Source organism: Sphaeramia orbicularis, chromosome 17 (genome assembly GCF_902148855.1).
Source record: "Sphaeramia orbicularis chromosome 17, fSphaOr1.1, whole genome shotgun sequence".
Classification (NCBI taxonomy): domain Eukaryota; kingdom Metazoa; phylum Chordata; class Actinopteri; order Kurtiformes; family Apogonidae; genus Sphaeramia; species Sphaeramia orbicularis.
Window position 1 is genome coordinate 18,968,188 of NC_043973.1, and position 15,600 is coordinate 18,983,787.

General features: G+C 36.0%; 2 protein-coding genes and 1 long non-coding RNA gene across 3 annotated transcripts; all 3 read left to right on the forward strand.

The window, feature by feature from the left end:
* Positions 1–1,046: 1,046 nt before the first annotated feature.
* rbp1.1 (retinol binding protein 1, cellular, tandem duplicate 1) lies at positions 1,047–6,781 on the forward strand. Its single transcript, XM_030160319.1, has 4 exons — positions 1,047–1,222; positions 1,877–2,055; positions 4,548–4,649; positions 6,131–6,781. Exons 1-4 carry the CDS (start codon positions 1,150–1,152, stop codon positions 6,179–6,181), a joined length of 405 nt encoding a protein of 134 aa, XP_030016179.1. The 5' UTR covers positions 1,047–1,149; the 3' UTR covers positions 6,182–6,781.
* Positions 6,782–8,053: 1,272 nt separating this feature from the next.
* LOC115437162 (uncharacterized) lies at positions 8,054–10,144 on the forward strand. Its single transcript, XR_003937921.1, has 2 exons — positions 8,054–8,940; positions 9,365–10,144. It is a non-coding gene; the product is annotated as an uncharacterized LOC115437162 (long non-coding RNA).
* Positions 10,145–13,424: 3,280 nt separating this feature from the next.
* Positions 13,425–14,907, forward strand: rbp2b (retinol binding protein 2b, cellular). The gene is made up of 4 exons (XM_030160318.1): positions 13,425–13,517; positions 13,868–14,046; positions 14,568–14,669; positions 14,791–14,907. The coding sequence occupies exons 1-4, from the start codon at positions 13,445–13,447 to the stop codon at positions 14,842–14,844; spliced, it is 408 nt and encodes a 135-aa protein (XP_030016178.1). The 5' UTR covers positions 13,425–13,444; the 3' UTR covers positions 14,845–14,907.
* Positions 14,908–15,600: the final 693 nt, after the last annotated feature.

The following is a 15,600-nucleotide window of genomic DNA, read 5'->3' on the forward strand; positions in this document are numbered from 1 at the left end:
TTCACTAGCTAGGCGTACTATTCTCTTCAAATGGTAGGACTCATCACCTCCAACACACAATCAATGGATTAGAAACATCATGCTTAATATAAAGTTAATAAAAATTAGGTGCCACCTAAATAACTCTATCAATAAATTTGACAAAATATGGGAGCCTCTTTTACACTGCGTGAATATGGCGCTTGGCTTGGAACTTTAAAAACATTTTAAGTGTTTATAAATTGTTATTGACCTGTTTTATTTATTTATTTATTTATTTTCCTCCTTTAACGGTACCAGAATGCACTGTCTTGACTGTCTTTACGCCTGTCTTGTTTGTATTGCCTTTTTTTGTTTTGTTTTGTTTTTTCCCCTTGGGTTCTGTCTGTTTATCATGTCCAGTGTCAGTCTTTGTATTATGAATACACTGCTTGAAATTATAAATGTCATACTTGTGAAATGAGAAGTTCTATAAATGTTGAAAAGTTCTAGAAATAAAGTTTAAAAAAAAATAAAAATAAAAAAAGCAAATACGCTGTTATTTCAACAGTACGGTCTTACAATTCAAACAGCACCACATACATTGTTTTTCAATTTACAGTTTTATTTTCTAAAAACAATAGAAATACATATAAATCTGGTTTTGTTCACATACTCTTCCTGTAAGAACTACAGCTATATTTGATTTAATCGTTAACAATCTTTCAGTTTTTTTATGTTGCAATGTTACAACTTTTTGCTGTTAATTCTACAGTCATTTTTTACAGTGCACTGCAAAGCTCACACACGTGGAATTAGATATTTGTGACTAGTATGTTCATAATAAAGTTAGTGTATTCACCCTAATCCCATATAGGCGGAGTAAGCATTCTGCCAGATAATGCACACAAGGCTGCTGTACATTCTGCACACTGGGGCATGTGTGCATCCCGTGTTTGTGCCCTGAAACATGCAAGGATTGAGAGGTTACGTGGATGGTGCCGTGGGAGGGGAATGGGAGGTGCGAGCGATAATTTCCATAAAAAATGAATAATCGGATTAAAGTGAGTTGGATTGAAATTGGGGGTTTTGACAGCAGGTCCGGCACTCCTCCAGAGGTAGTCACCCACAGCGGATCCAGCTCCAGGTTCAGTGGAAGTAACCAAACCCACGGGGAAAAACACAGCCAACATGCCGGTGGATCTGAACGGATATTGGAAAATGATTTCCAATGATAACTTCGAGGAGTATCTGAAGGCCCTGGGTGAGTTTTGAACAAGTGGTGATTTGATTTGTGATCCGATTTTACACCAGTGGAGTGGGATTGTTTTCAGCACATCTAATATTATCACATTTTCATATTCACATTTAATGCCAGTTTTTATTTCAGTTTATTTCCAGTTATTTTTTTATTTCCGTTTATTTCCAGTTTTTTTTTTAATTTCAGTTTATTTCCAGTTATTTTTTTTTATTTCAGTTTATTTCCAGTTATTTTCTTATTTCAGTTTATTTCCAGTTTTTTTATTTCAGTTTATTTCCAGTTATTTTTATTTCAGTTTATTTCCAGTTTTTTTTTATTTCAGTTTATTTCCAGTTATTTTTTTTTATTTCAGTTTATTTCCAGTTATTTTCTTATTTCAGTTTATTTCCAGTTTTTTTATTTCAGTTTATTTCCAGTTATTTTTATTTCCGTTTATTTCCAGTTATTTTTATTTCCGTTTATTTCCAGTTATTTCTTTTAATTTCAGTTTATTTCTACTTGTTTTATTTTTATTCCATTGCCTTTTGTCACGTGTTCCAGACTGTTACTATATTCCAAATGAATTCAAAAAAAATGTTCCAGTTTGAGGTTCCTTTCATCAGTCTGCTTTCTTCTGTTTTCTTTCCATTATCCCACTTGTGTTTCCATCTGTCTTAGATGTAAACGTTGCCATCAGGAAAATCGCCACTTTACTGAAGCCCGACAAGGACATCGCCCACGATGGAGACCACATAATCATCAAGACCCTCAGCACCTTCAAAAACTACAACATGGACTTCTATGTGGGCAAAGAGTTTGAGGAGGACCTGTCTGGAGTGGATGACAGGAAATGCATGGTGAGTGGATGAGTGGGCCTGGGACTATATGATCTACATCATAGGTCTCAAACATGTGGCCCAGGGGCCAAATCCGGCCGCCAAAGGGTTCAATCCGGCCCCTGGGATGAATTTGTGAAATATAAAAAATACACTAAGATGTTAACAGTCATTTTACTTCAGGTTCCACATTCAGACCGATTCAATCTCAGATGGGTCATAATAACCTATAAATGGTCACAACTCCAACTTTTTAGTTTTAGAGTAAATACATGAAAACATTTACATTTACAAAGTATAATATTGCAAAAATATCTGCATAACCTGAACAAATATGAACCTGAAATGTCTGAAGAGAAGTAAGTGCAATTTTAACAATATTCCACCTGTTGCTAAATGTTTTGTGTATTTGTAGATCCACTGTGATCTGTAAGTTATAACGTACATGTATAAATGACAAACCACAGGTGTCAAACATGTGGTCCGGGGGCCAAATCTGGCCAGCCAAAGGTTCCATTCTGGCCCACGGGATGAAAGTGCAAAAATGAACCTGAACAGTCAAGGTTGTCCAAATCATTTTGGTTCAGGTTCCACATACACACCAAAGTGATCTACAGCAAAAATAACAACATAATAACCCATAAATAATGACAACGACAAATTTCCTTTGTGAAAAATTATGTGGAAAAAATTTAAGTGAAAAAGATAACATTACACTGTGAAAATATTTACATTTACGAAACTTTTCTTTCACAATAAAATGTAAATAAATACATGAATAAAAACGAAGGTGAACAACCCGAAATGTGCAATTTTAACAATATTCTGCCTGTTACTAAATGTTTTGTGCATTTATAGATCCACTGTGAGCTGTAGTTGTGTTAATAATAATAAGAGATGGAATATTGTAGAAATTGTTCAAATTTTAGTTCCAAACTCCAAAATTTTAACAATATTCTGCCTGTTACCAAATGTTTATGTAACATTATGTGTAAATGCACATTTATAAATAATAAGTCGAGGCATAATATTGTTAAAATTGCACTAATTTTTCAAATGAAATTTCTGTTTTTTTCAGGTTATTCACATCTTTTTTGTAAAATGTAAATATTTTCATCATTTAATTGGGTTTTTTAGCACTAAAACAAAAAGAAAAACTTGGATTTGTCATTATTTATAGATTATTAAGTCATTATTTTACTGGTCCAGCCCACTTCAGATTAAATTGGGCTGAATGTAGCCCCCAGAAGAAAATGAGTTTGACACCACTGGACAATATGATCTACATGATGCACTGCAGCGTTAGGAGCATAATAAACCACACGAGTGTCCATAAAGTTGGAATAATTTTATTTTCAGACACATTTTTGTTTTTTATTCCTATTTATACACATCAGTAATCACCTTTGTCTGTGAGTTCAACTCATGAGAAGATGTGAAAACATTTTATTCCAACCATGTATTTGGATTTATTGCTTAATTTGACATACAGCGCTTATTTATTAACAAAAATATAAGAAAGGGCTAATTTCCATTTGTTGTCCCTGGCCAAATGTTAAAATGCAGCATAAAAACAATGTAGAAAAGAAAGAAAATATCACAAATAGTTAAAAAAAAAAAAAAAAAAAAAAAAAAACATTAAAATGACGCACAAAGTAATAAGGACCCATCTGTACTATATATAACCACTCTAGTGCTATATCAGTGAATAAAAAAAGAGGCAGGTACAGCTATGCTCACACATTTGGATGTTTATGAGCCACATTTTCAGCTGATAAATAAAAGATCGGTAGAGGTTTATTTCTCCAGTGGGTAGTGGGTGCAAATTCCAGTCTTTGGATGCTGTTATTGAAAAAGAAAAATGGCTAAAATCATTTCCTCCTCTAAGAATGATAGTTTCCTTTTATAGTTCCTCTGTTTATTTGTGTGATGAAGGCTTGAGGTGGAGGAGGTGCAGTGTTGTGTAGAATTTTACTTTTTAGTTTAAGTATTTGATCATATTTTCTTTGTTCAAAAGTTTGTTTATTTAAGATTTGACAGCTATGGAAGCACTTATACGTTGCTGCTCCAATGAGTTCAAATCAAACTTTCCTGACTGTAATGAGCATATGGTATGGTAGTGATATACAGAACTTTTAAAAAAAAAAACTTATCATTGGCCTGTGAGATGGTTTTGAAGGCCGCTGTTGAATGTTGGAAGAGAACAACTGTTTTTCAGTGAAATAAATCAACACTCAAATTTATTTAATCAGATTGAGCCACTGAATTCTGAACAGGATCAAAGATTATCTCCAGTCCGCCTGGAGAAAAAAAAACCTTTTTTGTGAGCTGAGGCTGATTATAGATAAGCTATAAGCTGTTTGGAGGCACGGGGAGAGAGGGTCACATGTGTTTGTATGTGCTGATCGTATCGGAATAATTATTTTTAAGTAGAAGAAACAACCATCCACTCTGTTACTGAAACCATCTTGCATTTTTAATCACGCAAAGTCTATCTCGACCTTTGACCTCAGACTACCATTACATGGGAAGGAGACAAGCTGGTGTGTGTGCAGAAGGGAGAGATTGAAGGCAGAGGATGGACCCACTGGGTGGAAGGAGATGAGCTTCATCTGGTAAGAAAACATCGGTTCCTGCCAAGAATATTAATATATGCAATTTGGACACTTTAATCCAAATCCAAAATGCCTCTGAGCACTATATGTGTGGTGAATATATTCTGTGTGACTCCAGTCAAGTATTAACCCACTCGCTCTTGTAGCTCTAAGATTAGACTCAGCGAAGTGCATGCATACAGGGAAATACTTTATAGAAGTTAGAAGAAATAGTATTTAGAATAGTTTTATGATGAAGGCAATTTATATATTGTTCCATCATCAAATTAAATGAATAGAATAGGTAAAAGTTAAAACATTTTATGAAATAATTTAAAGAAAAAAAAACATGAAAATGGATGAAACACAGGAGTGATGAATATGGGTGTAATTTATGGTTTATTTTTAGTTTTTGTAGGTTATTTTAATGTTGTCCTCGTGCTAAAATAGGATGTATTGCTAAAAGGATATGCATTAGAAGCTTACATTTTTCCGATTGCTTATTTTGTATATGTTTGGTTTTTTTTTTCTCTCTTAATACATGTCTAGAATCTGTCTTTTTAACGCATCCAACATAATTCCTTATATATGTTTCTTAATCTCAACAAAATGAAAATAAATGATGTTGTTTCTAGTTTTATAGCTCAGAAAAGTCAGCTTTTTTCAGTCAGTGTAAGTAAGATGGATGAAAATGATGCCAAAAAATAATTGTATATAAAAAAAATAAAATACAGTGAAGCGAAAAGCCCACGTTCTTCGACTACTTTTATTTAGCGGATGTGTCTGTCACAGATGTGTCCGAAAATTCACTAATTCATTTTATCAACTTCTGCAATGTTATCATCCTGACTTACCAGACCTAATTTCTGTTAGAGGGACTTTGAATAACTTTTTTTTTTTTTTTTTTTTTTTTTAAATATATAGGGCTCAAAGCATGGTCTGTAATGAAAACATTAGCATATGAAAAGACTTTGAAGTAATCACCAGCACATTACCATTTTTATTACCACACCATTACCAGATTTTTCTCAGGATGATTACTGTTATCAAAGCTGAGCAAAAATTGAAAGAAAAAAAATTAATTGATTTAAGTGATGCCAACAGATGTTTTAATCAGAGGCCATGAAATTAGTTATTTGTGGGACTTTCCAAAGAGATGAAGGTGGGTTTGAGTGTGATGCAACAGTGGCCTCTGGTGGCAAAGAATAGAGTTGATGCAAACTTACAACAAGTGAAAATATGTTGGACTAAATACCTTTAAAAATCCTGAAATTCTGCATCTTACACTCAACATCCATAGTTCCATTTGCACTTTAGAGAACCCTCTGTCCTCCAAAGGCCAATTTTTTAAGTCTACATGCTTGTGAATGCAAAATTAGGAGAGACTCAGCTGGGTGATCTAAAATTGATCGCCTTGAAAATATACAAAGTGCTTGTTCCTGCTCTTTATGGTGTTGTTCAGGTGATTTTAAACCTTCACGCTGTGCTTTTCTTCTCTACAGGAGCTGAGAGCAGGAGGTGTTGTTGCCAAGCAGGTTTTCAAGAAGACCTAAAGAGGCTTTTATTGAGCCTGACAGTGTCCCTGGATGACATTGGCTCACAGAAACACACCAAACACACCTCATGCCTCTGAGATGCTCTCTTCTGTCAATCTATACATCACTCCATGAGTCCACGTACCAATATTTTAGGTGTTATTTGCCTCTAAAAACTAGACATGTTTAAAATTCGTAAGGACAGATGCCTTATTCTGATAAAGCCAAATTATATCCATTACAGATGGGGTGGGGCGGTGTGTATAATAAAAAAGCCCATAATGCAGGATTTTATTTTTGTCTCAGGGTGGGTGTTCCTTAGATTTACATGTTTAGATGTGGTGGATGCATGTACTGCTAGGTGTAGCTGATCTGATGAGTCACAGATAGACAGTAGCAGCAGTGGGAGACCAATGGACTCAGTAAAGAGAAGAGAAAAAGTAAGTAATTGGAACATCTGAGTTTAGTGAAGGACTACAAATGTCTGTTACTCAAGTCCACAGAATGGATCTAACGTGTATGTGTACGTAGACATACATATATGTAACTCCCACTTCCTTTGGGTTTGTGCCACTCAAAGAAAATGCATCAATCAATAAATGAAACAGTGCTCAACAATGATATGTGTCTTTTCCTGAGAGTTTAAGCCTTCAGTTTTATTGTTGTGTGTAGCATTTTTCAGGTCCTCATCTTATCAAACAACCAGAAATGAACAGCTCTAAGGTCATATACAGGCTCTCAGCACAGACCTCAACCGAGGCTATTAGTCCACTCTTCTTCGTCTTCTTCTTCTACCACAATTATTAAACCAGAAACAAGCCACCGATTATGACCTAGAGTAGATATAGTCCATGGGTAAATGAATTACAATATGCCTCTATAATATAAATATAAAGAGGCAGCAAAAAAACACAAAGCACATTGAGGGTAAGTAAAAGGAAGTTATATAATAAAAAGAATTGGATGGAAAAAATAATACCAAAGTGTATGGAATGTCTTAAAAGCTATCATTAAAAATGGAAATAGAAATGACAGATACCCTCATTACTATACTGACAATGATACAAACATACATGAACTGATGGAAGTGAATAATACTATTAATAAGGTCTTTGTAAATGAATTAATGACAAAGCGAATGACCCCTCAGAACTTATGCATTAAAAAGATGAAAATTGCAAAAATATTTATTTATTTATTTATTTTATTTTTTTCTCCTTCCAGCCACTTCACAAAGATCTGTTTCTTTAATTTCAAAAGACACAGAAGGTCCAAGACACAGCACAAAGCCTGTGTTGACAGGCTAGAAAAATTTAAGAAAAAGCACAGATTACTGACCAATAGAATGGATTCAGAGCAAACATATCATCGTCTCCTACTCTAATTGTCTAATAATAGATGAAACCAAATATGTGTGAACAAAAAAGCATGCATTAGTAATAATAATAATAATAATAATATACATCACACTTACATAGCGCTTTTTTGGACACTCAAAGACGCTTCATAAACAATCAAAACAAAAAGAACAGAGAGAAAAGACAGAGGCTCAAGAAAATGCAAGTTTGAACAGGTGAGTTTTGAGTAGGGATCTGAAGTTTTGTATTGAGTCTGAGTTCCTGACGTTTTGTGGGAGTGAGTTCAACAGGGTGGGGGCGCCTGCAGCGAAGGGTCGGTCCCCCAAGGTCCGGTGCTTTGTCCTAGTGGTGGGAGTGAGGAGGTTAGTGTTGGCTGATCTGAGGCGGCGGGTGGGGCAGTGCTGCTGAAGGAGATCAGTGAGATAGGGAGGGGCCAGGTTATGGAGGGACTTGTAGGTGAGGAGGAGGACCTTGTATTGGATGTGGTATGATGCGGGGAGCCAGTGGAGTTGTTTGAGAATGGGGTAGTAGTATTAATGATGCAAAAACATGACCTACGGTGTCCCTCTAGGAACAGTGCTGGGTGTAAGACTGTTTATTCCATGTGTTATAAGATAAATTGTGTTTTAACAGAAATAGATTAATCCTGAACCTAGTAAACATTGATGAGAAAAATGCATGAAAGAGAAAAGATGGGGTTGAATTATAAAGACAAAATAAAACTAGATTTCTAGGTGTGACATTGAACCACAAAATCTAATGTCGATCATGTAACAGCTAAACTTATAAATCATTCATCAATGACTGTAACTATTACTACTATTAAGGACATTAAAGACTATACTACACAACTAGTGGGTCATTAACATTCATTCAGTCTTCATTCAATAATGTAATTTCTGCATACTGAGAGTGAGTAAAGAAGTTATTATACATGAATTATGACCTTAATATGCTTTATTTAGTATAAAGGTGGTATTACTATAGCCATTCCTTTTGAATGGCTCTTAATAAATATGACATGTTCTTATGTAACAAAACTGGAAGTGTAAATAGGGTTAGAGTGTAAATAACTCTGGAGTGAAGTCTTTCAACTTTTAGAATGTTTCCTGTCCTAAAGTCTGTTCTAAAGTCCTGTTCTATAGTTGTGTTCAATAAAGACATAAAATAGTATAATTGTATGAGTTGAGAACATTGTCTGAGAACATTGTGTTTGTCTGTACTTGTGGCTTAAATGCAAATCAGATCACATTTTATGTACAATTCATCTAAAAACAAAAAATAAGGAAATTTCAAAGGATTCACATACTTTTTCCTGTCACTATAACATTTTGTCATTTGGTGGCAGTGGATGGAAATGTACCTTGTCTCCTCATCCTAGGAGTCTTCAAGAACTTAAAGATGATTGAATTTAATATGGTAAAATTAGGGCTGTCAAAATTAACACATTAACGCAGATTAATCCATCATCATGATTAATCTGATTAAACATTTTAACGCAATTAACCCATCTGCAGATCCAGTAGTGACAGGCAGCAGAACCAACCTAAAAAGATGGAAGACACTAAACAGCATGTTGGTCCTCTGGATGGAAATATGAGGACAGAAAACCCAAGACGGAACAGTTGTTTCAAGTTGTTTTGTTGAAACTGTTGAAGGTGTTTAATAAACATGTTAAGTGCATATATATTCCCTTCTTTCTTGAGTCTGTTTGCTCATGCAAAATGAAACATGATTAATATACATTAAAAATGCATGATATTTAATCATGATTAATCAAAATTAATCCACAGCAACCCTGTGATTAATCTGATTAAAAATTTCAATTGTTTGACAGCACTAGTTAAAATGCACTTTCCTTATTTGTTTGAATGGTTTACTTTTTATGAGGAGAATCTAAACATATTTCCAGGATTTTTTGTTGCTTCAGTTTCCATTTTCTGGTCACTGAGCCTGTTCTTGTTAAGGATCCAGTCTCTGCTTTTTATAGTGATAGTGATCGTAGAGATACAGTATATTCTGCCTAATCGACATTTAAGGCCAGATAACATTCTAATCCATGTTGGCTTTTAGTTTTATTACACTGAGTTTTAATTCAGTTTACTCTGATCAGTGTTTGGACTGTGGTGTTGTTGTGAGAGTGGTGCACTTTTTTTTTTTTTTAACATCTAAAAACACCCTGTATTTGCCCTGCACATGGAATATTAGAGCCTCACCTTTGAATCTTCAGTGATTGAAGAGAGGCCTGTGGAGTTTCCAGCAGAGATTTCAGGCCATGCAGTGTTTGAATCAGCTGCTCTGTCAGTTCATTTTGTGTGTCACTATTACCAATTGGGTTGTCTATATTAACTGTCCAACTCAGTTGCTGCTTCTTTGCTTCTGCAGCGGTCTGCCCTGCTGTTCCCTTCCCTGCTGCTTTTTGTGCATTCATGCCCAGCTGCCAGCCCAGCATCTACCTGCAGGCACTATTTATTTATAGTTCCCCAGGGGGTTTGCTATTGATCTTCCCTGCTCTTGCTTTGGCTGGTTTAAAAAATTATGCTCACAGGGAGGGGTCCAAACAGAGTTTAATGTGGAATCAAGCCTCTATTTGCATTTATTCTCAATAAAGTGCTCCTAATAATATGTGTGTTGTCTGGCTCAATGAAATCTACTGAAGTCTAATTTTTATCAGCAAACAACATAAAAACAGAATCCCCCAAAAGCTGTGTTAGAAAAAAAAAAAAACAAGATGGAGGAATGAAAGATGTTCACTTGGTCCAAGTAAAAGCAGAGAAACTGCAACAAACTAAACCTGCTCCAGTACACATTCAAATGTGAGCTGATTTTTAGCAGCAGCTGAATATTTTCCTTGTCAGGAATGTAGATTCTGTACTGCAAGACAAAACATCCACACTAAATATGTGGGTTGTGACTGGAGGAAATGTACTCACCTCTCAATTTCACTAGCAGGCAATGGAAAAATAGAGCATTTCTATGAATTAGTTCTGTTAAGAACAGCATGCACTGTATTCACGTCTGTTATTTAGAGAGACATTCTACTGATTTCCAACATGTTTTGAAGTAAAACAAAACAAAACAAAACAAAACAAGATCTTTTAAGTGGAAAATCCCCCTTTTTTAAGGTAATGCTGAAATACAGAAGAGGGATTTCCTCATCCAGTAAAAAGGAATTATAGCCACAAGCGTTTCAGCATACATAAAATATGTGAACGTGTTTCAGCAATAGCAAAATAATTCATAGATGTAAATTTTGGCAAGACAAAACATTCACACTTTGTGAATTGTAGCTGGAACAAATTTACTCACCTCTCATTTTTCTTAGCAAGCAGTGGAAGAAGAGAATTTCCACATATTCCTGCATGAAAAACAATACATTCTGCATTAGATTCTGCTGCATTCTGTATTAGATTCTACAGTTGAGAAATACAAAACTTGTTTGTGTACATCGAAATGTGAGATTATTCATTCATTATCTGAACCCGCTTTATCCTCACTAGGGTCACTTGGAGCCTATCCCAGCTACTTATAGCCAAAGGGTACACCCTGAACATTTCGTCAGTTCATCTCAGGGCTGACATATAGTGACAAACAATCACTCTCACACCTATGGACAATTTAGGTTAACCAATTAACCTATCAGTGCATGTCTTTGGATGGTGGGAGGAAGCCAGAGTACCCGGAGAGAACCCACGCAGACACAGGGAGAACATACAAACTCCACACAGAAAGGTCCCACCCCCTTCAACTGGTGTTGGAATCGAACCCAGGACCTTCTTGCTGTGAGGCACGAGTGCTATCCACTGCACCACCATGTCACCCATGTGAGATTATATATATATATTAATAATGTTAGCAAATACAAGAAATAAAAAATAAATATATATATTTTGTCATACACACAAAGTGCCCAACCTTCATGGGTTGAAACAGACCCATTTTGTGATTACAGTTTTTCTCAGTTGCTCAAACACTAAACCTCATTCTCTGAATTAAATTCTCAATGGCCTAAATGCAGTTATCAAAGTAATCAAACACTCTTTTAGCACAACCTTAAGCTGATTCTCATACTTAGAGACAATTTTCACACCTGTAGCACACTTTTTGCACAACTATACACACATTTCTTACTGTGGTGTACATGAACTGTAAAATGGTGAACACAGGAGGCAAACGTTAAACACAAATACAGCACAGTTGTCATCAGGTAGACACAACCACTCAAAACTGAACACAGTATTTTGCACATGATGAAGCCAGTTCAGAGTGCACCAGACACCAACAATGGATGGAAACAACCTGAGAGGCAGAAGATTCTGCCTATGATGTGGTTTGGGACAATATCCAGACACAGGAGTGGTTCAGTATCAGCCAGAGTTTCAGAAATGTTTGCCTTCCTCCATAGAGACCTTTACTGAACCCAATAGAGGAATGTTTCTGTGCATGGTAGTGGAAGGTCTGTAACTGAACCCATATACCAGAGAAAATCTTTTAGAAGCAATAGAGATGATCTGCGGTGACCTAAGTGTGGAGTGTTGTTAAGGCAGGATGATGTGGATGAAGTCCTCTAGACAGATGCTGCACAAAGACATGATGCTGAGGCAGAAGGAATCTGTCATCCATTAGATTTGAAGAAGTACAAGATTTGTGAGTGTTTTATACTAAAGTGCTTTTCTTTTACAATTTTCAATGGTCTTTTTAGAATTGTTAAATGTATTTACAATATGTAATAAACATTATGTTCTGCGTGTGCTGATGCAGTGTTTTCCATTTTGCTGTGTAGTGTGTAATGACTGCTCTGTAGTGTCTACATGTTGCCTGGTTGTGTGTGTGAGATCTGAAAGCAGTGTTTGCTTTTGAGTGCAGGTAAAGTAGTTTTGAGGCAACTGTTTGCTTTTGCAAGAAGAGTGAGAGGTTTTGTGAATGTAGTTTGAATTCTGGGTTTTGTGTTTACAGTTCTGAGAAAAGGGGTGCTGCTTTAGAAAAATGCAATTGTGAAAAACTGTAATTGGTACTGAAAGGACCAAAAACTATCTGAATTGGAAGAGATCAGTGCTGATTTTAACAGCTGGCTTCAAAACTGGAAATACTGACTTTGAGGGAGAATAATAGCTTTGTTTGATGATAAATATCATGCTCATTTGAATTTTTTTTACAGTTTGTTCCATGTTCAGCTGCAGATTAATTAACTACTGTGAGTTTGTTCAAAAAATCAGATTTATTTTAGGTTTTTACCTCTTTGACTTTGGTGTTATCCAGTAAAGTGGAAAATAATTTCAAAAATTCATAAGGCATTTTCAGCATCATCATTTTGTAGAATAAATGCATGGTGATGATATCAGCCAATCTATCAAATAATGTTTTTTTTTTCCATCTCCAAACTATTATCAGCCATACACCTTCAGATACATTAACCTTTCAAAATCCACCACCGGTTGAACTCTTTTTCTTTTGGTGTAGATTTTGTACTGCGAGAAAAGTTGAACTTTATTAACCCAAATGATCAGAGTTCAAACCAAGTATTTGAGTTTACCACAGACTAAAGTCAAATAAGGAGCAATCTGTAGCACGTGTTACAAAATATCTGCCTCTGTCTGTACATTGAACACTGCCCATCACTGAGTGTACATATAGTTCACATCAGGGATAAAACTGAACAGCGGTGTGTGTGGGCGTGGGCGTGCACATACATGCCCACTCACCTCCCCAACCTCCCCCAGTGACTCTGTAAAGACTGAAACAAAAGGGTGAGTCTTCCCCCTCCCCTTCCAAAACAACTGCCACTACCAATCGCCTTCAAGCTGTAAACTCACTTATCAATAGTTCTGTGGCCTCGTGCCCCCTGACTCAAATAAAAGGAGGAGGACGCCCTGCTCTTACCCCCTCCACCACTGTCTAAAGTCTAGTCCTACCAGCTGCCACCATGCCTGCAGACTTCAGTGGGAAATGGATACTGGAAACCAGTGACAAATTTGAGGAGTATCTGAAAGTATTAAGTAAGGCGTCTTTCATTTTATTGGGGGTTTTAAGGGTGTGATGTCTTAGTTGTGTTTTAAGAGGGGTCACAGCCTACACAAGTAAATACACAAGTAAAATATTTCTTTGCTCTATTGATCTTTCAGTTACAAGTTACAGAAGTGATCATATACTTTTGCTTCTTTCCCATTTCCAGAAGCTACATAATCTTTTTAAACACAAAGAGATAAATAAAAAAAAATATATTCCAAGAATTGCAAGTCACTTATCTTCCTATTATATCAGCCTGTCTGATATCATTTTCTCAGATGACTCTAATTTGACTGCTTTGAACATCCTGTATGACTAAGCCTCTCTATTCCGGTCCCAGATATTGACTTTGCCACAAGGAAAATTGCAATTTCCTTGTCTCAGACCAAGGTTGTTACTCAAGATGGAGACAAGTTTGAGTTCAAAACCCTAAGCACCTTCAGGAATTATGAGCTGGCCTTCACCGTAGGCGTGGAATTTGATGAGTACACCAAGGGATTAGACAACAGAAACATCAAGGTGGGTACACCTCATGTTGCCCTTGACAAGAGTCACCATGAGTTTTCCAACAAATAGACAACACTTCCTGAGCCTGACGTAAAGGCAACTGTTGGTAAAAATGAAAAAGCATATTTTTTCAGTTATATACAATGACTGATGGTAAAGGAAAAAAGGTAAAGACTATTAGTGTTAATCACTGATAGCATGAGTAATTAAAGACTCACTACTGTTATATGCCAATATTCAGACTCCACAGAGGCAGGCTTTGCAATAAATTAAAGATTTTTCTGCCCACAACAAGCGTAAATACTCTCCCCCTACTGTTTCTGTGAACTGTACATTATCATTAAAGCAATATTAATTGGAGTCTTAATGGCTGCAGAGCATAATTTGCAAAGGCATTTCTATGGAAGAAGTAAAAGGTGGCAAGAGCTTTTAAATTAAGTGGCTTACACTTTTAATTTCACATGACAGTTTTAACGGACAGTCAAAATTGTCAGAGAAGCTCAGTGATTAAAGTACATTATGTAATCATGTAGAGTCTGGTGACGTGGGAGGGGGACAAGCTGGTGTGCACACAGAAAGGAGAGAAGGCCAACCGAGGCTGGAAGCACTGGATCGAAGACGAAAAACTCTATCTGGTGAGCTCACAATACGATCACTATGGAAGTTTTTAATCAGGACTGGAGCTAAATGTGAAATGAGATCACGCAACTGAATGTACCTGGTAATGTTGTCCTTTTGTTTTGTTTCTATTCACAGGAGCTGACGTGTGAGGACATAGTTTGTATTCAGGTGTTCAAGAGAAAAGAATAAAGAGGCAAATGTCTGTTTTTGTATTTATATACTTGCTCTAAAAGGTCTGTGTGTGCTCCTCTGTGAATGAATTACAACAAATAAAGGTGCTTTTGAGACTAAACCATGCTGTGTGTGAATGTTGGCCTGTTATTGATCAGTTTTAAAGGTCAGGCAAGTAACACTAAAGCAGAGGTAGTTTGTCACTCATAGAAACCTAATAGCATTTTAAGACATTTGTATTTGTAGTCTTGGGTGTACTCAACAGGTCAGTAACCTTTCCTAATTAAAGGAACATTTTTGGTCAAAAAGAACAAAAAAAGGACCCAGAAAAAGAGTCAATCAAAAGCAGGTACAACATGACATGAAGCACATTTTAGTTGCCAAAATGTTAAAACAGAGAATGTTAATGATAATTATTATGCTTTCATTTATTTATTTATTTGCAACTCAAGAAGTGCACGTTGTCAACCCCTAGTACAGTCACATGCAAGTCTGGAAAATATCAGAAGACATCATGAACCCATTATAACCAAGAGAAAAGACATCAATCAAAGCTGATGCGCTTGCATTTTTGGGTCAGAAGGGAAATAAAGTACTGATCACTAATGTGAAAGACTAGGTGAAAGCATGTTAAGAATGAAAGCTGTGATACATATTCAAGGTTACTCAAGCCAATAAGGATTGGTGAGCTCTTCCTAAGTTGTCATTTTCTGCAAATAAAGGCTCTGATAACATTTTTATCAGGAATTTGGGAGAAACGTTCAGTCAGAACGA